The sequence below is a fragment of the Neofelis nebulosa genome, chromosome 9, assembly GCF_028018385.1.
Source record: "Neofelis nebulosa isolate mNeoNeb1 chromosome 9, mNeoNeb1.pri, whole genome shotgun sequence".
In the NCBI taxonomy this organism is placed as follows: Eukaryota; Metazoa; Chordata; class Mammalia; order Carnivora; family Felidae; genus Neofelis; species Neofelis nebulosa.
The window spans coordinates 89,579,830-89,601,668 of record NC_080790.1 but is presented as its reverse complement, the minus strand read 5'-3'; the positions used below and the strand labels follow the sequence as shown (position 1 = coordinate 89,601,668).

At 51.3% G+C, this 21,839-nt stretch overlaps 1 protein-coding gene across 2 annotated transcripts in view; it reads right to left on the bottom strand.

Annotated features, from left to right (window-relative positions):
* SH3RF3 (SH3 domain containing ring finger 3) overlaps nucleotides 1-21,839 on the bottom strand; it is a 374,110-nt gene that overhangs the window by 86,480 nt on the left and 265,791 nt on the right. For both annotated transcript variants that reach the window (XM_058684636.1, XM_058684637.1), the window contains exon 5: nucleotides 2,879-2,958. In XM_058684636.1, the coding sequence (XP_058540619.1) occupies nucleotides 2,879-2,958 (80 nt within the window). The remainder of the gene's footprint in view (nucleotides 1-2,878; nucleotides 2,959-21,839) is intronic.

Sequence of the window (21,839 nt, the reverse complement as noted above, 5' to 3'; positions counted from 1 at the left end):
TGTGTCTCTCCCAGGGGTCACCTGAAGCCCACATGGGCTCGCTTCATCTTGGGAAAACTAAGGTCTATTCAGGCTCTAGAGTTGCCCTGAGGATCACCAGGCTTCCCTTCCAGCACAGCTCAGCCCCCGTTTCCTCACAGGCATGGCTCCTGAGAGCAGCCATCAATGGGCCTTAGCCTCAGAGTCTGCTTCCAGGAAATCCAATCCAATCCAGACAAGGCTGCTGCCTTGGGGACCCTACATTCCCCTGGGCTTAAGGCCAGCTCATAGGGGCAGGTCTTTCTGTCCACTGCAGGTGGCCCTGCCGGTACCTTTGCAAATCTCCAATTCTGCCCGCCAAGCCTTCTACTCTGCTCTAGAGAATTTTCTCAAGATGGTTCTTGTGCTTTTCCCACATACGTTGCTCACCATTCGATAGTGCTGCTCACCCTCAGGCAGGGCTGCGGGCAGGGGCACCTTATCCATACCCTGAGGGCAGGTGCTGTGACTATCTGGAATCACTGTCTGAAATACTGAGCACTGCCACAGAAGGCTGGCTGGTGGGTTCACCCCTTCCAGGCCTTTGCCCCCACTTCAGCAGGGACTTAGGTTACCAGATCCTGGTATATTAAATTCACACTAATCAAGCCCATCACAGATTGAAGCCCAGAACCACCCTCTGTGTTACAGATTTGTGGTGGGGCCTGGTCTGGTCACCAGTTCCTTTACCAACATTATGGAACATGGTGGCTGTGTAGTCATTAGAAGGTAGGCTCAGCGACTTCTCCACGCTCAGGACAAATAGGTGGGTCACAAGGAGAATTACGCCTATGGGATTGCGTCCACCACAAACGGATCTGGTGGGGACAGCTTTGACCCCCCCCACACACACCACCAGGTACAAGGTGCCTCCTGCTGCCTGTTGTCCCTTTGGGTTTCCTTTCTCCAGTCTGCAGGCAACCCCCAGTCCCTCTGCTCCACCCCTTGGTCTTTCTCTGGCCCCCACAACAAGACTCCCAGACCTCACAGGTGGCATGCAGATTGTCACACACTTCAAGAGGCTCTTGGTTTTCTCCCAGGGATGAACTGTACCCATCTGTCTGTGGAAGTTTCATTCCCAGATGGCAAGCTGCACTCGGGACCCTGAGCGAGGCTCTCAGAACCCACTGCCATGCTCTGGGGTAAGGCAGATAGACAGAAGGCCTATTAATGTCTCAGGGCAGAGCAGGGATGGAAGGAGAGGGAGGTCACTCCATGCTCTGCACCACATTAAAAAGCCCTCCACAATATGGAAGATCTGTGCATGGTTGAAACCTCCAGTCTGTATTCACAACTCTTGGGGAGTAATATTCTTGGACGGTATTAATAACCTTTTGGGTCTCAAAGACAGAGCAGCTTTCTTGGTGGCTGATCTGATGTGTAAGAGCTGGGGGCTTTAGGCCAATACCAGAAGCACTCTGTACCCATGATGAGGAAGGTTTTGGTCATCAGAACACATCCAAAATTATAGGGAGCCTGTGTGCCAGGCATTCATCTGGGGGGACACCTGGGGCTTGTTCTTGAAGAGCTCACTGTGTCCTGCCTCTCATTTAGGCAACCACATTAGGGAATAAGAGTCTCCTGTGGATACCGGTCAACTTCCTCAGGGACAGGGCCCTGCATCTAGTTCTTCGGAAAAAGCAAGGCTATCACTACCCATCCTGTCCTATATGCTTCTTTGCTCCCAGGTTTGAGTGGAAGCCACTGGAGCTTATCTAGGACAGCAGGTCAGAAGAAGAGTATGTCTTCTGTCTAGTGCTGGTGAAAACTTGAATTTCGGCCAAAGACACCTAAATGTAGCTCATTAATCTACATTCCCCTCAGGACACTAGGTACAAAATAGGTACATCTTAATGTCCTTTTGTTTAGTTGGTTGTGGTAATGATGCAATCAGAGCAGTGGGCAGATAAAGGGAGATGTTCAAGGATTTCCAATCTGCCACCAAGTAAAGACAAACATTTTGATTGGGTGTAAAGAGGTAGCTGAACATGTTCCAGTATATTTACACCTTTAGGAGACCTTTTGAAGCTCAGCAACTTGCTTTTTTCAAAAGGCTTTTTTTTTGTCTTGGAATACCTTTTGTTCTGCAATAATGCAGGTTCTAAGTGTCCCTTTGACCTTCGTCAGATCTGTGGAACGTTCTATTTCACCATATTGTTTGCCAAATTCATATTCTCCACCTCAAAAGATTCATTCGAGTAACTGAGCTCATTGCCAAATAAAAGAGTAGAAGGCAGTCTAATTTTTCAGAACTATTTAAATGGGGAATTTTTTAAACTGCACGTATCTCTTAAGAGCTGTAATTTAACAAGAGCAAATCTTCTAAACAAGATAAGCATCTTGCTTCCTGGCAATGATTCATCTGGTTATATTTGGGGATGATATGCAGCTGCTATGATATAAGCTACCATAACTGGAGGGCAGTTGTGGCTGTTCAAATATTGAGTTACTTCTGAACACGTGGTGACTAGCTACTTCCCCATGCTCACAAGACCACCCGCAGCTCTGGCCCCCTCCACCCTCTAGAGCCCTCCTCCCCCCCCCTCCACCCAATACACACCTTCTCATGGGCCTCCAGGGTCTTCTCGGTGCTATGGCTGGTCCTTTCCTGATTGGCCTGTGCCATCAAGTATTTTGAATATCACCCTGCTTATAAATGTCCTGGAGACACTGACATGAAAGAACCAGCTAGACTTTGTTTTCCATACTCTCTTATCAGCAGTGTTACTGATGCACATAACTAGACTGATTGGCTGGTAACAATTTAGAAAACCTATGGAAACCACATGTTTATATGCTAGCAGAGGTGGGAGGGAGGTGCTGAAGGCACAGGACCCCAAAAACATAAATGGCAGCTCACACGTTGAGGGGCAGCTGGACTTTGGGAGCTGTGCCTTGCTGTTCAGCCGCTGGGGCGGGTCCGGCCGAGGAGGAGGAGTCCTGGAAACACACAAGAGACAGGAGTGAGTTGACAGGAGGCTCTTGCCTCAAGAAAGAGAAAAGCATGATCAGGCTGGAGTCCAGAGTCACCTGTTCTCCCCTCACTGGCCTGACCCTCCAGCCTCTAAAATTCTCAGGTTCCACTTGCCTGGGTTGTTTGTCAATAACTTTTTTTTCAGCTCATTGAAGGGAGCTTAGCAGCCACTGACACTCTTCCAAAAGCAGCTTCCAAGTGCCTTCCGGGAGCGGCTTGGAAAGTCACTCTTCCAGCCTGCATCTGGGTTGGGCAGCATCGCACTGTGTTTAACATGGAAGAAGGCAGTGGAGGGAGGCCTGTTTTTATTCTTAGAACTTGAATTACTTGTTCTTGTGTTTGTCCAAGAAAACCCAGACAAAGCATGAGCTTATTTAAAAGCTGCTTTCCCAGGAGAAGATTAACCCCTAAGGAAAACTGATCCTTTGGCAGTGACAGGGGACAGGCATCAGGAGAACAAGCATCTCCCACATCAGACTCCAGGACCTCAAGGCTCCAAGGGTTTATTATGTGGGGATATGGCTGGAGGGGTGGTCCACTTTGAGATGCTTCCTGTTTAGCCTGTGGTGCATGTTAAACCCACTGAGGGAAGGAGTTAAGGGCCAAAAGAGGGATCCGGGCCACAAAATGATCTTGCTGAGGTGATTTCTGCACAGAGAATCCCACAGACCTAGCCATAGGGGCAATACTGTCCCAAGCCCCTCATCACTCACCTTGCCCCTCCTGCCCCAGCCCTCCCCAGGGAAGCACGCTTCTTCCTGGTCAGAGGTATCAGATGTCACAAGGAGTTAAACAACGTACGCCCAAAAGAAATGCCCAAGCCATAGCCCCTGATATCTGTGAAGGTGACCTTGTTTGGAATAAAGGTCTTTGCAAATACAGTATAAGGTAGGGGTCCTGAGATGAAATGACCTTTTATTACAGTGGGCCCTAATTCCAGTGACAAGTGTCCTTATAAGAGACAGAAGAGGAGAAGAGAGACACCCAGAGGGGAAGCAAGGCCATGTGAAGACAGAAGCTGATAGCAGAGTGATGTAAGGAATCCAGGCAGCTGCCAGAAGCTGGGAGAGATTCTCCTTCAGTCTCCAGAAGCAACCAATCCTTGCAACACCTTAATTTTGACCTTCTGACCTCAGAACTGACAGAGAATAACTTCATGTTGCTTTGAGCCACATGTACCACTTTGTGGTAGTTACAGCACTCCCAGGAAACTAACACAGATGGGGATGCCTATGGGTATCTGGAGGAGGGTGGCATCTATGCCCCTCAAAGTCAAGAGAGCCAGGGCTCTCCTCCCTTCCTTGAGGGTCCCCTCTAGGCTTCCCACCAAGGGACAGGACAGGGATCCTAGAGGAAACTGGATGCAGATGAACAGGGAGCCAGGCAGGCTTGAGCAGAACCCTCAGGAGCTGCTAGTGCCTTGGCAGAGGCAGGTGGGGAAGCAGGACACAGGGGGCTGCCCACAGCTCTGGCTGGCAATGATGGACATGTCACCACGTGTGGTCCTCAGATGGGTGAAGGTCACTAGAAGCGGAAATTACAAAAATGGAATGAGAGATGCACCTGGCACACATTCCAGGAAGGCAGAACAACCCTACCAGTCAAGTGACCACCACGTCCCTTGCATGCTTGCATGGAGGGGTGAGGGGAGCATTTCTCCTCAACCCCTTGACCAGTTCTGAACTTGCTCAGCTCCGTGTGCTCCCGGCGACCTGCTGCTACCCCTCTAGGCAGTCAGCTTCCCTCCTCTAGCAGGGACCAGGAAAGGTGCCAGAGACCACAGCACATCTGCAACCTCTAACAAGGCAGAAAGGCTACTTCTTGTTTGGACAACGGGGTGCCTGGCAGAATGAAAACATGTAGGCAGGAGCACACCTTTCCTTGTGTCTCCCAGGTAACTCCAGGTCTCAAAGGACTTCCTATTCCTGCAAGAGGGAACTTGGATTTTCAAAGACAGCCCCTCCACAGATTGTGTCCCTGTGGCTGACGTACAGGCCGGCGTTTCCAGAGTGCTGTATGGGAGCCAGGCTGAATAGAGGGAGACTTCTGCCTGCTCATCACACCTGCCCTCCCTTGGAAGGGAGACAGAGACCATCAAGGCTCAGGATTGTTTCCCTTTGGGATAGTTGTCAGTGGAGTTCACTGCAGCTGGCCAGACCGTCCTCCACAGAGCTTCACGCAGGAGCCAGAGAGTGCCCTCCATGGGTGTGGCCACCCGGCTCCAGGCACCCCCAGAGTATGGAGGACCCGCAGCTCTCCTTGTATGGTCACGGGAGAAAGGTTAGGGCCCTTTACTCACTCACTGTAGCAGGTGTGGGGCAGGAGTGGCACCACATCGGAGGTAGTTGGCAGATGTTGGTATACATGTCCAGCGGCCAGCTCATCAACTGAGCAAGGTCACAACTGGTGAGTCAATGGGGAATGCCCCCCTTGCCCCTCATGCAGGCAGGGCAGTGTGTGATAGGCAGTCAAGTTGTAGAGTTGTTCTGCCCGGGTGGGTCATGTTCTAGGTGCTCACTGACCTCTGCTGATCACCCAACTTGTCAGGACTGGCTCAGGGCACAAACATGCCCTCTGACCCCAGTGTGGAGTTCACTGTGGGGGATAAGCATTGCACATGTCATGATAGATGTGGGGGTCCCAGAAAATGCAGCAACGTACTGCAGGGATGTCACCTGGGGGCCAGAGAGGGCTTTATAAGCAGTAGGCAGGCCTGTTCGGTGAGGTGGTGAGGGTTGCGCAGGTGAGGAAGGAGCACAGAGGCCTGCCCAGCAAAGGCTGAGAGAAGCAAGCTTGGCATGCTTGAAACACTGGACAGAAAGGAAAGGCTGGGGTGACAAGGGGGAAGTACCCAAGTGCTGTGGAGCCAGGCCATTCATGGCCCCCTGGGCCACTATGTGAATTCTGGTCTTTGCCTTGAGGGCAGAGATGCCCTGGAAGGTGATGGGAGGAGGGTGGTGAGAACAGACCTGCACTTTACAGGGGGACCACAATGTCTCAGCCATGCAGAATGCTGCCGAAAGGCCAAGTCAGTTGAAGGGCAGGAGAATCCCTTCAACATGGGGATGTAGGCATGCACATTGTGTTTATAGGGCTGGTGGCTGGTGTTGCTGGGTGACCCAGGTGGTTCATGCTCCCTGCCCCCACTTCCCAGGACACACACAAATGATGATATGGGTGTGTGCAGGATTCACATTCCCTGCAGCCCTCTGCCCCAGGCCCAAGCAGGTCGACCCTTGATCACTCTCTGCTATCCTGTTGTGTCATAAAGCAAATCCTGCTTGGCTGTGGCCCTTGTGACATGGCTGTGCAGTGTGGATGTCCTGAGTGGGGCTGCCAAGCTTACAAATTGGGGAAAGCAACTGGATGGGATAAGGAGCTTGTGGGCCAGAGCACTTCCTACACAGCCCCCCATCCTAATTTGGGCTTATGGACAAAGCTCAGTTCTGCAGAGGGAGGTGGGGGGGGGCGGTGAGGGAGGAAGCCTGGTGACCCAGCAGTTTCCTGTTGGTAATGAATACAAAAACATCTGAACGAGGCAGAATGAAGGCACAGACAAGGATTTCACAGCCATGTTTTTTATAATATATAAAACCTGAACTATGAAGCAGCTCAAATGTCCCCCCGTAGAGGCTTTGGTGGCAGATGATGGCATGGGCCCCACAGAGCCATATGATGGGAGGATGTGTAGGGTCCATCAAAAGATGCATGTATTGGGGCACCTGGGTGGTTCAATTGGTTATGCGTTGACTCTTGGTTTCAGCTCAGATTATGATATTGTGGTTTATGATCTGAGCCTGACAATGGGGTCTGTGCTGACAGCATGGAGCCTGCTTGGGATTCTCTCTCTCTCTCTCTCTCTCTCTCTCTCTCTCTCTCTCTCACCATCCTCTGCTTGTTGTGCTCTATCTCTCTGTCTCAAAATAAAGATTAATTTTTTTAATGTTTATTATTTTTCAGACAGAGAGATACAGAGAGCAAGTGGGGTAGGGGCAGAGCGAGAGAGAGAGAGAGAAACACAGAATCTGAAGCAGGCTCCAGGCTCTGAGCTGTAAGCACAGAGTCCGACGCAGGGCTCGAACCCACAAACCTGATCATGACCTGAGCCGAAGTTGGTTGCTTAACCGACTGAGCCACCCAGGTGCCCTGAAATAAATAAACATTAAAAACAAGATGCATGTATTTCCTTGAAAAAAGGTCTGGAAATTTATATATCAAATGATAATACTGGTAAGTACGGTATTTGGAATTTGGGGTAATTTTTTTAAAATCTGTAAGTTCAAGTTTTTCATTTTAATATCAATAAGTGGCCATGATTTTCTGATACATTTTCTGATACATATAAAAAGAATAACAGGTCTGGCTTAAGATCACACTCTGGTTGATGGTTATTCCATGCTTTCCTGGATTCCACACATGCCATCTTTGTAGCGATGCCAGGAGCCTTCAGATCGGCAGGGTGACCCTTCAAATTGCCCACCAGGTGACTATTGGCAGCAGCACGTAGGCGGAGGGCATCTGCTGGGCAACAGGAGCCACAAGGACACAAGGTAACTGACTTAGAGCCGAAACCCATGACCCTGCTTTCATCAACATGCCTCCTGTCCAAATAAACTCTCCTGAAACAGCTACACCAGTCTAAACCAGCCCCTCACATGCAAAGCACTGCTGACCCAAAGTGGGGACAGCTCTGAGTCTTGCTGTGCCTGTAAAGCAACCTGCCTGGGGTCTCTACTGCCCAGTGTCCTTAAGGCACTCAAGCCAAAATCCAGCAGAAGGCAATAATGTCTGTGGCCAGGAGAGATGGAGAAGATTGACTTCCCCCTGCTGGGCAGTGGGGAAGGCTGGCTGGGACTGTGGGCTGGGCCGGAGCTTGTGGCCTTGGGACTCCAGACCCCATCTTTGCTGGCATCTGCCAGCTCCTCTGGACCACACACAGGACACTCCATATGGCAGAGTGTCAAGAGGCCCAGGGAGACTATGGGGCTGCTCAGGCATGTGAAGCTACCTGAGATGCAGGACTGCACCTAAATAAAGCTGGAGGGGAAGGGCCTTCTGACAGCTTTGCTGGAAACCTGGCCTCCAGGTGAAACTTGGTATGTCTGATGCTACAAAGAAAATACATGTGATTGCACAGCAAACCATTACGTGGAGCTGGAATGGAGGTGTAGAGAGAGGTCACCCTTGTGAAAGTGTTTTTTCCCAAAGGTCAAGATGGAGAATAGCCAACACTGATGCTCTGCAGAGTGTGTGTTCCCATCTTGCTCCTCTATGCAGTGCAGCACAGGGCCCAAGGCAAAAGGCCTTTCGGGACATCTGCTGAGTAGTGGCTACACCAGGCAGGGATCTACCCTCAGGGACCTAAAAACCGAAAAGTGTGACTTTCTGATGAAGACGGGGTGTTCACCCATCCTGCTCTGAATCAGGCCTTTGTTTTTGTTACTATCAGTAGGAGGTGATGACAAATGTTGCTGGTGGCAGCAGGTGGACAGGGTGACCCCATTAACAGCCCAGCTGTGCACAACTAAGGACCACATGCCCAGCTGAGGAGAGCATAACCGATGAGATCGTGGTGCCTTTTTAGGAGCCCTGAGGGGTAGCCAGGGAGCTGCTAACCCCTGGGCAGGTATCACAGCATGAAAGGGGCTCTCCTTTAAGTGATTTTGATTAAAAATTCATGAGTACAATGCATCCCACCAGGTTCCGTATCATTAGCATCCTGCCAAGGCCTGGGAGGCACCGTGCTGATGAAGGCACTGCTACACCCTTACTGCATCACTCCCAGAACACACGGAACAAGCAGAGTTTAGTTTGAGGTAGATCTAACGCAACACTAGGGTGTCTTGTGCCCCCCGCCCTCTAGCTCTGACCATGCTGAATGGGGCTTTCTGGGCCTTAGGACTGGGGCCCGTTTCCTCCTGCTGAGAGCCATGTTGCTGATAACTGCTTTGATTTTTCATGGCTTAATTTTAAATGATTCTGGACCTTAAGGGATTAGTGAAGCCTTGGCAGGAGTGAGAGAAATCAGGCAGGGATAAAAATAAGGAAGGAGAAGCAACGACAGCCACTTTCAGATAAAAATAATTGGGAATGAGGCCCTCAAAACAGATATTCTCCCTGTCTCCGAGGTCAGCAGGTGGACATCTCTGCCCTGACTTCATAGCCCAGCCCAGCCCTGTGTACCATGGAGCTGCACCACTGGTCTGTCACAAAGAAGGTCTTTGACTCTGATAAAGCAGGTTCATATCATACTCTTTTTGGATGACTCTATATCAGACAAAAGCTGGGGTTCATCCCAGGCAGGTGAGCACACGTCGATCTGGGGGAGCCAGCCAACAAGAGGATCCTTGGAGCCACTGACCCTACAGAATGTATGACTCCAGAAATCCCTTTGGACCTAATGTTCAAAAATACAGTCCACAAGCTTTTAACAGGAGGCAAGTATATGTGGGGTCAGCTGGCTGGGTCAGAGGTCAGAGGTGATGCCCCCATCAAATAAAACTGACCACAGTGTTAGCAAACAGGGGGATAGCATGCCAAGGAGCCTAGTAATGCTGCTCCCTGGTGCCACTCATACCCACTGCCCTCCAAGGACATGCATGGGTCAGGAGGCTGCAGCACAGGCAGGCTATGTAATCCTGCGATCAAGGCAAACTGCCCTTGATCTTCCAGGCCTCCTTTTCCCACTTATAAAAGACAGAGCCACCAAGACAGCACGGGTGAGTGGTTCATACACCCGTGGAACGGGCTATCACTTCTTGTGGTGGCCTGTATATCTCTGGCCTCTGCTGGTGGGAAGCCCAAGCGTCAGTTTCTGGCTGCAGTGTGGAGGCCATGGACCCCTGATTCCAAATTGTCAGGTTGTTACCAGACACCAGAGGCCCAGAGGTGCATTTTAATGGGGCCCCTAAGTGGTACTGGAAAACAGGCCATTTTATTTTCCTGCTGGGATTAGTAAGAGGGAAAAAGGGGGTCTGTGGTTGGCAGGCTGTATGGGGGCTCCAAGGCGCTTTCCTGGATACACTGGCACAGACTAATACCCTGAGAAAAACATCTCCTTGTTTTAATTTTTAATATGAGTCCAGAAAACACTGTCATCACCCCAAGGAGCAGTGAAATGAGCATGTTTTATTCATCACACACTACCACTCTCTAACACAGAGTATAAATCAGACTCTTAGGAACATGCTTCCTAAAGAAAACTTTAGAATGAAACATTTTGGCCTGATTCTTCTGCTTGCCTCCAAAAAGAACCATAAACAGCTTGCAGGGCCAGAGGGTCCAGGGATGCCTCCCCACATCCTGGCCCAGGGGATTTGGGCTGGGGGGCCCAGCAGGGCTGGGAAGGGCAGGGGCCTGGGCTGGATGTGCTCGTGCTGATAGCTCGAGGTCAAGGGCCAAGGAGCTTGAACAAGATGGTCTGTCCCAGGAGAGAGAACGGGCCATGCTTTGTGCCCACATAACCTTCACTGCTCTCTTGTCGGCACTCAGGAATGCTGGCTGACTGCCCAGAATGGAGTCCTCAAGGAGGCCTCCATTCAACTCGAATACTGCCCCCTACCCATTCTCCTCCCTGCAGGAACTTGGATTTGCTCACCAGCATCTGACCCTAGCATCTCAGCTACTGACTCCAGGTCTTCATGAACAGGCCCCTCACTTAGTCTCCATGGTCTTCTCAGGGGTTGACAGACTCACCTGCCGCTCAAATCTGGCTATCCCCTGCTTTTGTAAATAAAGTGTTAATGGCATCCAACCATACCACCCATTTGCTGCTTTCACCCATAAGGGCCTAAGTGAGGAGCTGTGACAGAGATTACATTGCCCACAAAGTCTAAAATATTTATTATCTATCTGGCCCTTTACTGAAAAGAGTTTGCCAACCCCTGCTGTAGGTGTCTATAGTGAAAGGATGAACTTCCAGCGTCTGCTCTCATCTTATTGGATCAAAAAGCCACAGCTGTGCCAAAACCTCTTAACAAGGCATCCCAGAACATTCTTAACCAGAATGGCCAAAAAAGAGGGGTAGGATATTGGAGAACAGTATCCACAAAGTGGCTCTAGGTTAGGAGATAAAAATCAGCTTGCTTGATGGTCTCAACTGCAGGAAGGTACCAGGAGCTCCTGTGGACCAACCCGCCCCCCACTTCTTTGTGTGAGCCTGTAAGACCCAAGGCATCTTCATTCGGCTTTGCACAAAACGTATATTAGTCATATCCCAACAACCTATCTGTTCTGCCTTCAAACAGAAGGTGCCTCCTATATAGTGAGAAGCTGCAAGAGGGACAAGCTTTGAGAAACTCTTCTCAACTCTAATTCCGTGTGTCTGTCCATCCACACATACTTCTGAAAGCCCCCTTCACAGAGGCTCCACACCAGGCACTAAGGGTGCAAAAGGGGCAAACAGACCTGTCTTAGCGAAACTCACAGGCTGTGGTAACATTTTGAGAGCTGGTGGCTCTCCTAGCCCAGTTGTGCAAGCTTAGGGGACAAGCGGGAGGGCTGATCAGGGAAGGCTGCAAGAGTTTCCCACTCCTCACTGCATCCAGATGATGCCTGGGAAGTGGGGGCAGGGAAAGGGCAGCAGGGTATGCTCTGGCAAGTGGCTGTGGTTGGCTAGGGCAGGGGGTAGGTAGCTAGGAGATCAGGGGCAGGTGGCAAAGTTCTGAACCTCCTCATGGCCCTCCTACCAAGAAACAATGTACCTTTGTGCCTGAGCCTTGATGGAAAGTGGAAGACCCAGGAGGATGCCAACCTCAGTGATCTTTGGTGCCCATTCTTGCCTCCTTTCCTCGTTTCCTTCCAGAAGCAAAGCCACCCTTCCTCTTCTGATCTGCCATGGCCCTTCCTTTGTGCTCATCTATGGAGCTTCCTACTTTCTACCTTCCATGGCATGGATCTATGTTCTTGTCTCCTGATGGCTGCGTGGGTCCTAGAGGCTGGGGTCTATGAGGAAACCCTTTTTATATCTGCCACAGGCTGCTGCTTTTGTTGCTCTTGTTTGTTTGCTTATTTTTAAGAGAGAGAGAGAGAGAGAGAGAGAGAGAGAGAGAGAGAGAGAGAGAGAGAATATCTTAAGCAGGCTACATTCTCAGTGCAGAGTCCAACACAGGGCTCCATCCCACAACCCTGGCTGAGATCATGACCTCAGCCAAAATCAAGAGGTGGTCACTCAACCAAATGAGCCACCCAGGTGCCCCCACAGGCTGCTGCTTTAACAAAAGCTCACCAAACTTGAGAGGCTGGATGGAGGGAACCAGTAGCTCACCTGCATTTCTGGGCCAGCACGTGCCCACCCAGAGCCCCTGGGTGCTCACCAGGTGCCAAGGTGACACCAGGGACCTTCCCTGATGTGTCCCTCCCTCATCCACCAGCAGATGGTCTGAGGCACAGAAAGAAACTGTGGATATGGAAGCTTCTGTCTTGTCATAGCAGCAAAAGAAACATGGTTGGCACTTGATACCACAGATGAAGAGCCTGGAAGCTGATGAAAACAGCCAGGCCACAGTTCTCCGTCCCTACCTTGAAGGCATAGCTGGTAAGTCAGGGACACACAGCAATTCCCAGATTTGCAAAAGAAAGCACTCCTTGCACAAGGTCCTCAGGATGGGATTTTTTATTTCATCCCATGTTCACTTGGTACTGTTTTTTTCTTGGCTCCTTCTAAAAGTATGGAGTTAAATCTGTAACTTTCTGAAAATGCTAACAATAAGCATGAGTGCTCTGCCCTGCAGGTGAGTGACAGAGCCTGGGGGCTGCAAGGCCATTAGCACAGAGCCACCATCACTTCCATCAGTGCTGCCCCCGGAGCTTCTTCCCCATCAGAGCTGTGTCCCGTGGTAGAGATAAGATCCAGCCTGTAAGAGCAGCTTTGCGGAGAGCCCCTGGTGCGTGCCCCTCTGATGGCAGGTGGTGGCGGGGGTGGGGGGGTGGGGGGGGTGGGGGGGTGGGGGGGTGGGGGGGCGGATCTTAAAGATGCCCTGGAAGCTTCCAAGTGGAGTTCTCCTAATTACTTCTCAGATGCAGGAAGACACTCGAGGGGTGTTCCCTTTTGATGTTTTCCCTGAATATCAAATACATCCCCTTCCATTGATTTTGAAGGGCATTTTCCTAATCTCAAGGGTTTCTGTTTGCTTATGGGAAGTTGATTTGTAAGCCATCCGGCTCTGACACCACACATGGGGTCTGATGAAGGAATCTATTCTTGGCTCAATGGGGTTAGCCTGAGTGTGACGCTGGCCCCTTCACAGAGAGAGCCCAGAACTGGAGAGCCCTTCCCAAACGTGGAGTGCTCCATCCCACAGAACCAGTGTGCACCACACGGACAGTCCAACAACCACCAGCATCAAAACGTGGCCTGCGGGCTTTATAAGTGTCAGCCCCTCCCGTTGTCCAGTTCTGCCTCTTCAAGCCTCCCAGCCCCTGTGGTAAGCAGTTAAACACTCACAAACAGATACAGACATGCTGGGCACAGTGGTGTCATGGGGCTGTTCACCTCTCCTCCCCACAGGTACCCACTGGACTCCGTCTCCCCACCCTCTGCAAGTAGAGCAGGGCCGCTGCGAATTTCCCTCCCCTGCCACAGTGATGAGACATTCGAGACCAGAGGTCAGCAAATGTGTTCTGTACTGGGCCAGAAAAAGTCATATAATCTCTGTTACAGCAACACAGCTCCTCTGTGTGGCTTGAAACCAGCTACAGATGATGTGTGAATGAGCAGGGGGCGCCATGTTCCACAGAAAACTTTATTTACCAGATTTGGCCTGTGGGTGTCTGCTGGTGTCCAGGGAAGAGAAGAGAGCGCCGTGGGTCAGCTAGACATGCAGAGTGGGTGGGAAGTAAGCCTCCGAGGGTTTGGGGCTGCTTGTTACCGTAGCATGACCTGGTTCACACTGGCTGATACCGGGCCACTCCAGAGCTATGTGAGCCCTTGGAGGTCCCTCAGGCAGTCTGGTGGTGACTTTACTCACTTACTTGGATTCCTGTTTGGTTTATGAGAGAATAGTTCTAAAATGTGACTAATCACCTCCTAATGTGATCCAATGATCTCTATGAGCAAATAATTGGATTTTAAAAATTGGAGTCGGCCTGAATAGCTTCCTTTCTGTCCTCTCCTCTGATAACCCTCCCTCTCCCAGCAGAAAGGAGACACATGAGTGCTGCTTCATTATTCATGAGGAACTGAGCTGACCCTCTGACCTCTCCAAATGGCAGGGAGAAATAATTCATAAAGGGTGCAAATGTGAGCAGGGCAGGCCATCTGAGGCTCAGCCGACCATGTACCCCTGGGGAGTCCCTCAGCTGGTCACCTTGCAGCTGTACCTCTCTGCAGCTGACATGGATCGTGAGCCCTCAGGGAGCTGGTAGCAGTGGTGGGGAGGGGGGCACATGGCATTTCTGGCATTACATTAAGTGTGAAAGACCGCTCAGTATACAGTGCAGCTGGCACAGGCCCTATGCCCACCCAAGGAAAAACCATATGGGTATGAACTCTGCTACAGGCCAGGTACCACGATACAGAAGTGAATGACAACCAGTCCCCACCCTAAAAGACTTGAAGCTAAGGGGAGCAGCCATATACACAAACGAAGGCCACACCTTCCATGATAAATGTATGCAAAAGTCCTGCAGGCACAGAGGAAATGATTGGGTGAAGGTGTCTTGGAGCCACGGGAAGCTATGGAGGGGAAGTGACTGTTTCAGATGGCTGCAAAGGGTGAGCAGGAATTTCCTATCCAGGGCTGTGTCCGGGTGTTGTGTTGGGGGCAGGATGAGAGGGGAAGAGGGTGAGCAGGAAGCAGACAGGACGGGCATAGGTATCAGTCTTGGTGGGGGGTGAGCCTGAGCTTGCCAGTGTGGGGTGCACAGGCTGCAGGTCTGGGCAGCCAGCATGGGAGTGGACAGTAACTGAGCAGGGGAGGCTGGAAAGACAATCTGGGGCTAAGTCTGAATGGCTCTGCAGGCCAAGCTAAGAACTTGGAGTTTATCCTAAGGCAATGCAGAGTCTCCAGAAGCATTTGTGGAAAGATCAGCCCAATTACATATGGATTCCAGAGGGAATCCCAGAAGCAGGGAGTTAGGAATCAGTTGATGCCAAGTTGGTGAGGGCTCAGAGAAGCCTGAACCAAGGCAGAGTGGGTGCCATGGAGAGAAGGACCCCAATGGTGGGGCTGGGACTGCTGGGCTTGCCCGACATCCACGTGCTTCTCCACATGTCCCAGCCTCTTGAAGTTAATCTGGGGCTGAGTGTCCAGTTCTAGTGAATGAACTGAGAGGGGAGGTGATGAGTATTATCTCCAGGCTGAGGCAGTTAAGTGCACAAGGGCTTCCTCTCTAGTCCCCTCTTCCTGCTGGAGGCCATGTGCTATAGAAGACACAGCTACAAGAGGAAGCAGGCTGGACACCATGAGCATGCCATTCAGGAGGGCCGCCTGACCCACTGCACAAATGCATGATAAATGCTCCCTGGGTTAAACCACACCAGCATCAGGAATTGTTTGTAACAGTGGATGATCTACTTCATCCTGACTAATGGCATGAGAGAAATACTTCAGAATTGGAGCTGACACCTCCTTGGATGGCAGACGTGACAGGGAGAGCAGAGTTTGGAGGACACAGGGTCTTAGCTTCAGGAATTTGGAGAAGAGAACAAAGAGAAGGAAATAGGTGTGAGGACAGAAGAGAATAGTTATTGTCTCCTGACATGGATTGATATGGAGTACCTCTCCAGGGGAAGCTGGCAGGTAGCAGGAGGAAAGAATCTATATTTGAATAAGGTCTGGGGAGGCAGAGTTTAAACAGTTAAACAGAGTTTAAACAGTTTAACAGTTTGGAAAGAATCTATAGTTGAATAAGGTCTGGGGAGGCAGAGTTTAAACAGTTTGGGGTTAGCTGTTGGCTGGATGAGAACCCCTGGGTATGTGTGTGGGACAGGAAGAAAAGGCCAGGGGAGCACTGATGTTCACATGGGAGTTGGAGGAAGAGGTTCCAAGGGTGAGCAAAGTGCTCAGAATTTCAAGAAGGGTCCCAGAAGCAAAGCGAAGAGAGGCTCAGGAGGGGAGTCTTGCCCACAGTGTCTGAAGCTGCTGGATGCCAGCTGGGGATGTGGCGCAGGGACATAGGACCTGCTGGTGGCCTTGCAGGCCACAGGCTGGGTGTGGGCAGCAGGGGTGGAGGTAGAGGTCAGACTGCAGAGCTGAGTGCATCCAATGTGAGATGGAAGAAGTGTGTTCCCAGAGGAGGGAAGAATGAGAGGCATTTAGAGGAGATAGCCATGCTCCTTCCCTTAATGGGTTTCAACGTACTGATTCTATAGGTCAGTTGGGGAATCTGAAGCCTAGCATCCTTGTTATTTAGGCCATTCTTTTGTTTTGGGTCTGAAGGAAGCATTTATATCAGGTGGCCATCCATCCCTATGCAAGATCCTACGATAATTTTTTGCTAGACATAAGCCTGCATTTCCTAAACTGGAGCTAACCACAGTGGTCTTAGACAATTGAAGGCCGGAAGAAATAAATGCATTACTTGTAATGATAATAACGACAAATAAGAGTCAACAAGGCCTCCAACAGTCACTGAGAGAAGACCAGCAGGAAGGAGAAGGGCCGACCCTCTTCCACCTTACCCGCTGCAGCCATAGCCTGGCTCTGCACCTCCAGGAGGGGGAGGGCTGGGTACAGGCAGTCACCTGGCCACTATCCTTCAAGTCCCTGCCTGCTGTGCCTCATCCCTGTGCCCCAGCTCTCCAGAACTAACCTCTGGGGCCGAGTCTAGAGCCTCAGGATTCCCACATGGTTCACAGAAACCTCATGAGAAGGCTGCTGTCTGACAGCACACTTCACGGTGAGAAAGGTGCACAAATTCCAGAACCTCCCACGTTCCCACCCTCCTATCAAGTTCCAGACTGGGGGAGGATGTGGAATTTGTGCCTTTCAACTTGGGCCAGAGTCAAAACATTCTTCCTGTTCTGCTTGAGGACTCCCTCCTCTGACCTGACCTGACCCTACATAACCACTAGGTTTCTCTTTTTCTTCTCATCATGGCCTTTTCTGCCTTTACAGGGTCAGCATCAAAACAACCTCAGCCACAAGTCTCTTTTTGTAAAGGGCCAGAGAGTCCACACTTCAGGCTCTGGGCTATTTGTTCCTCTCCTTTTCCTGTCCATCCTCTTCATTTCCTTTTTGAAAACAACCCTTAAAAACATGCAGATTATTCTTAGCGCCAGAGCCATTCAGAAGCAGCCCCACCAGGCACAGTTTGCCAGCCTCGGGCCCAGCACAGCATTCTGGCTGCACAGCTGACTCACCTGCAGAGCTTTAAAGAACTCCAGGGGCAACATGACATCTTTTTTGGCCTTCCCTCCACCAGCATAGGAGTATGCATCCCCTGCCTGTTGCTGTGACAGCACACTGGGCCCTTGTCTTGGCTTTGAGAAGGGAAGAAAGTTCCTCAAACTCCAGGGAAACACTGCCTCTCTGGGTGGGGCATCTGAATGAGGCCCTTGAGCAGACCTGAGCCCGCCTGGCCTGGGGGCCTTGTGTGGCTCCCAGGCCCCAGTGACTGTTACACAGAATCCCTGCACAGTGACTGTTAACACAGTATCCCTGTACATAGACCTGGCTGATATAGCGTGCCAACCCTCTCTCTCTGACTCAGGGGTGGGCCCCGGATTGGAAGGTTTTAAAAGCCTCCTCAGGTGGCATGGCAGACACCAAATAGGAATCCAGGCAAACAGGATCCATAGCTCTGTCCCATAGCAAAGCCTCACAGCCTCCTTTATGTCTCCTCCACTGTCCCCCTCAGGAGCAGGGACCTGGCCTTCCCTGCTGATGGGCCTCTGGTACTGCACACAGGTCCTGCACAGAGACGACCATACCACATTTTCTGTAGAAAGCCTCCAGACACCACCCTTTGCAGCTCAGTGAAGGGAAATATTGTGGGGTGACCAGCTATCCTTCTGTGCCTGGATGGTCCTGGTTTTAGCACTTAAGTCCTGTGTCCTGGGAACCCTGCAGCACCAGGTGCAATGGGACGCTGGTCACCCTGTATAGATTTAGGGCCCAGGTCTAGGCATGGCCTGTGATACATCCTGGAGTGTGAGAAAAGGGCTGTTGCTGGTGTCTGAGGTGCTGGTTCTTCTCGCTGCACACAGTGGGCCAGGAAGCTCTCAAGTCCCCAGACCCAGGCCATACCCCAGACCAGCCACCTCAATGCTGTGGGGCCAGGGCTGTGCTGGGGGCATGTTCAGACCTCTGGGTGACAGTGACTGGAACATACTTCACCAGATTCTGGGAGGGATGCTTGGTTTCTCTGGTGGGTTCACGACACAAGGGACCACACCCCGCCTTGTCACTGGGGACAGACCACTGAGCGGCTGACAGTCAGGGGGGACATAGGCTCATGGGGATGCTAATCAAGTCCAGACTTCCTAGAAAGCAGGTGTGGCTGCAGGCAGTCTTGGCGTCACCCACCCTTTCATCTACCTGTGGCCTCCCAGCACCTCCAGGGTCCAGCAGAGTACACAGCACAGGGAGAATTTCAGAGCAGAGCAATGGCCAGAATACATGAGGCCGGGAGCCCTGGGAGCCCTATCTGATGTCTTGGGGCCGGTGATCCATTCCACGATTCTCTGAGCAGCAGGGAGAACCACCATAGCCAACAACATGCCCACCGAGAAAAGGCAATCTGGTGCTCTCATTTTACCTTCTCAACACCTGCACCATTGCTCCATTTAATACACGAGAAAACTGAGGCTCTGGGAGAAGAGACTTTTCTTGAACCTGGCTCTCTCTAGTGGCAGCTCTCTAGGCTCAGAGAGGTTCAGCAACGCTCCTAGGTGCACAGCTAGTGAGCAGGGGAGCCTGGTCCTCCCCCTGAAATGCCGCCCTAGACTGCATGACACCAGGTCCCAGGCTGAAAGAGAAAGGGGAGGAGAGAGGTGAACAGCCTTTATAGAGCACCAGCCGCTCTCAGCAGGGACTGCCTGGCATTTTCCCTCTTCATCTCCTTGGGCCTGAGGTCAGCCCCATACATTTACAGAAGGGAAAGCTGAGGGGTTACGTGATGTCTATGTCCTAGACTCACGTCCACGCCAGTTCCGATGGGAGCCGGGGTGCAGGGAGGGCTGTCAGAGGAGCACGGCACTGAGATATTACTTATGCCCTCTGGGCCTCAGTTTCCTCACATGTGACTGAAAATAATTCAATCTCACTGGCTCTCCTGATGGTGGGATGTGCCATGAAGCCCAGACAAGGGAGGTGAGATCAGTATAGAGGAGGAGGTGAGGATGGAACAGGGCTGCCAGGGGGTGTGGAAGTGAGCCCCAGACCACACACACTCCGGACATCACTCCACGGACAGCCATGCACCTTGTACTCTGCTGGGACCCCATAGCTTCAGGCTTAATGGTGCTCACCACATTCCGTCTCAAAAGCAGGGAAACAGCTACCGTATTTTAGAGCCATTTCTATAGAAACCACAGCCCCCACACTTCCTTTCCACTTTAAAAAGGAACACAAAAGGGAGAGAAAAGAGTCCGTGATGTTGGCAAGCCCCAACTCAACTACTGAGGTGCTCCCTTGTCCATGTATCTCACCTCTTCAGAGCATATCACCCACACTGGTGTGTGTGTGTGTGTGTGTGTGTGTGTGTGTGTGTGTGTGTGTGTTTGCATTTGGTTCATTTTCCTCCACAGGTTTAGAATCAAGTCAATTATACAAAGAGCAGAGCAGTCATCTCACATTGGGTGGCCCCTTCTGATCTGAGTTACTTCCACACAAGGTAGCATGTCACCATCGGAGCCTGTCTTGCAGACACACTCAGCTGGAGCTGCTGACCCAAGGCCACACATGCCAGCCTGCCTGGAAGCAGGGACACAGGTCCAGCCGCCCCTTGTCCATCCAGTTGGCTGCTCTTCCAGGACACACAGGCTTGATGCTACAAACTTTCTACACAACACTGTCCCATGTTCAACCAGGGTTTAATTGCTGTTTGACAACAGCTACTCTTGTCCTCCAGAAGAAAATTCTCTGGGACCCACGACCTAAAGTCATAAAACCTCTGCTCTTGCAGCCCAAGAAGCCCTGGGTGTGCAGGTGAGGGGTGCATACATGTGGGCAGAACTGGCCTGGGTTCTTGATGACCAGCCTTTGTTCTACTCACAGGAGCTAAGAGTTCATCTTGTCAGTAAAGACAGTCTATGCCACAACCTGGATGGCATATTGAGTCTGGAGGGGCCTGAGGGGTCTGGGACCTGACTGGACGCCTGCTGGGGCCAGCACTGCTCTAGGTCCCTGGGCACCAAAGAGTCCAGGTGCTCCTGCTCTGCCATCCTGGAGCCCATCCCCTTATGCCAGCCTGGCACGTGGAGGCCTCTTTGTGGATGGAGACATACCCGCAATGATGCTGGATTTCTCCAGGTGCGTGATCACAAAGCTCAAGTCTGCTCCCCAAGCACAGAACTCTGGGACTGGGTCCGCCTCCTAGAGTGTGCCTGGCATGGTGGGGAGGAGGTGCCATGTGGTGCTGTGGCCATCTGCAGGATCTGCACCTAGCACACTACAGCAGCCTGAGTGGTCCTCAGGTGGACCAGGGATGGCTGTCCTGGTGTGATCCACGAGGCCAGCAAAGCCATACCGAGCCTGGAAGGCAGCAGGGTAGGTGGCAGAGTGGGGGTTGGTCTCTGGGTGCAGCTGACCGAGGACAGCAGGCTGGTTGGTGCCTGCAAGTCACAGTATGTGGTGGCTCACCCTTAACCCATAGCTGCTCAGTGTCTCAACAGTTAATTTGGGATGGGAGATAGGTGGAAACTGCTTTACTTGACCTCTCACCCTTTCCAATGATCTTTATGAAAGTCTAGAGCCTGCCCATGACTTTTACTTCAAGTGTAACTGTTGGAAAATGAGACCCAGGGTCCCAGCCCTCTCTATCAATAAGTGAATTCGGCACTTAAGTTCTTGTGGAACAATGTCAAGCACAAATTTAAAAAAATCTGTTCCCTTCCTGCCCTGGGACCTGTCTATAGTAGACTGCAGAGCCCGGGAACTTTCCTTCTGCTCCTGTTAACTGACAAGCTGTGAACAGGAGGGCTGAGAGCAGGTAAGGATAAGGGAAAGGCAGAGAGAACACCAAACCCTGCACTCAGGCATGCAGAGCCCATGTTGTGGGGCAGGAGGAAAGTGCCAGAGAGCTCTGCTGACATCCATTCAGAACCTCCAGGGAACACTGGGGAAGCCTGAGCCTTGGACTTATTGCCCATGAATTACAGGACATAGAGACCAGGATGTATGTAGAGACTAGTATGTAGGGTATGAGACAAGCACTGGCCTGATGGATTGAGAGTAAGTCCCTCCCCTTGCCTTTATCTTACTAGTGTAATGAGACCAGGGACAAATCTAGAAATAGAAGGTATCTGTAAAAGTAAGAAGAATGTAACCAAATAATATAGTTAATTCTGATTCTGAGGTCTGTTGAAAGGGAACAAGGTTAGCAAGTGTTAGAGATGCCAAAAAGATACTAGCACTGAAAACAAACTAAAACCAGACCTACTGCAAGACACAATCAGATGGCACTGAATGCACACTGACAAAGGATAACTTTGAGTAATGCGCCAATGTTAATCAAAGGCCATGTCACGGGCCATTGAGAAGCACCTCACACACCTTCTAGATCATCTTCCGGACACTGAGTACCATTCATATGTTTACCAAAGCTTAGGAGGTCCCTGAGGCCAGGCGGGGAGAAGGAAGCCATGATGACCTCAAAGGGCACTGCTGCCACTGTCTTCCTCATGCTGGTTTGGGGATGGGATACGGAGCATACAGCTGACGATGAAGTCATCAGACCTCAGGGC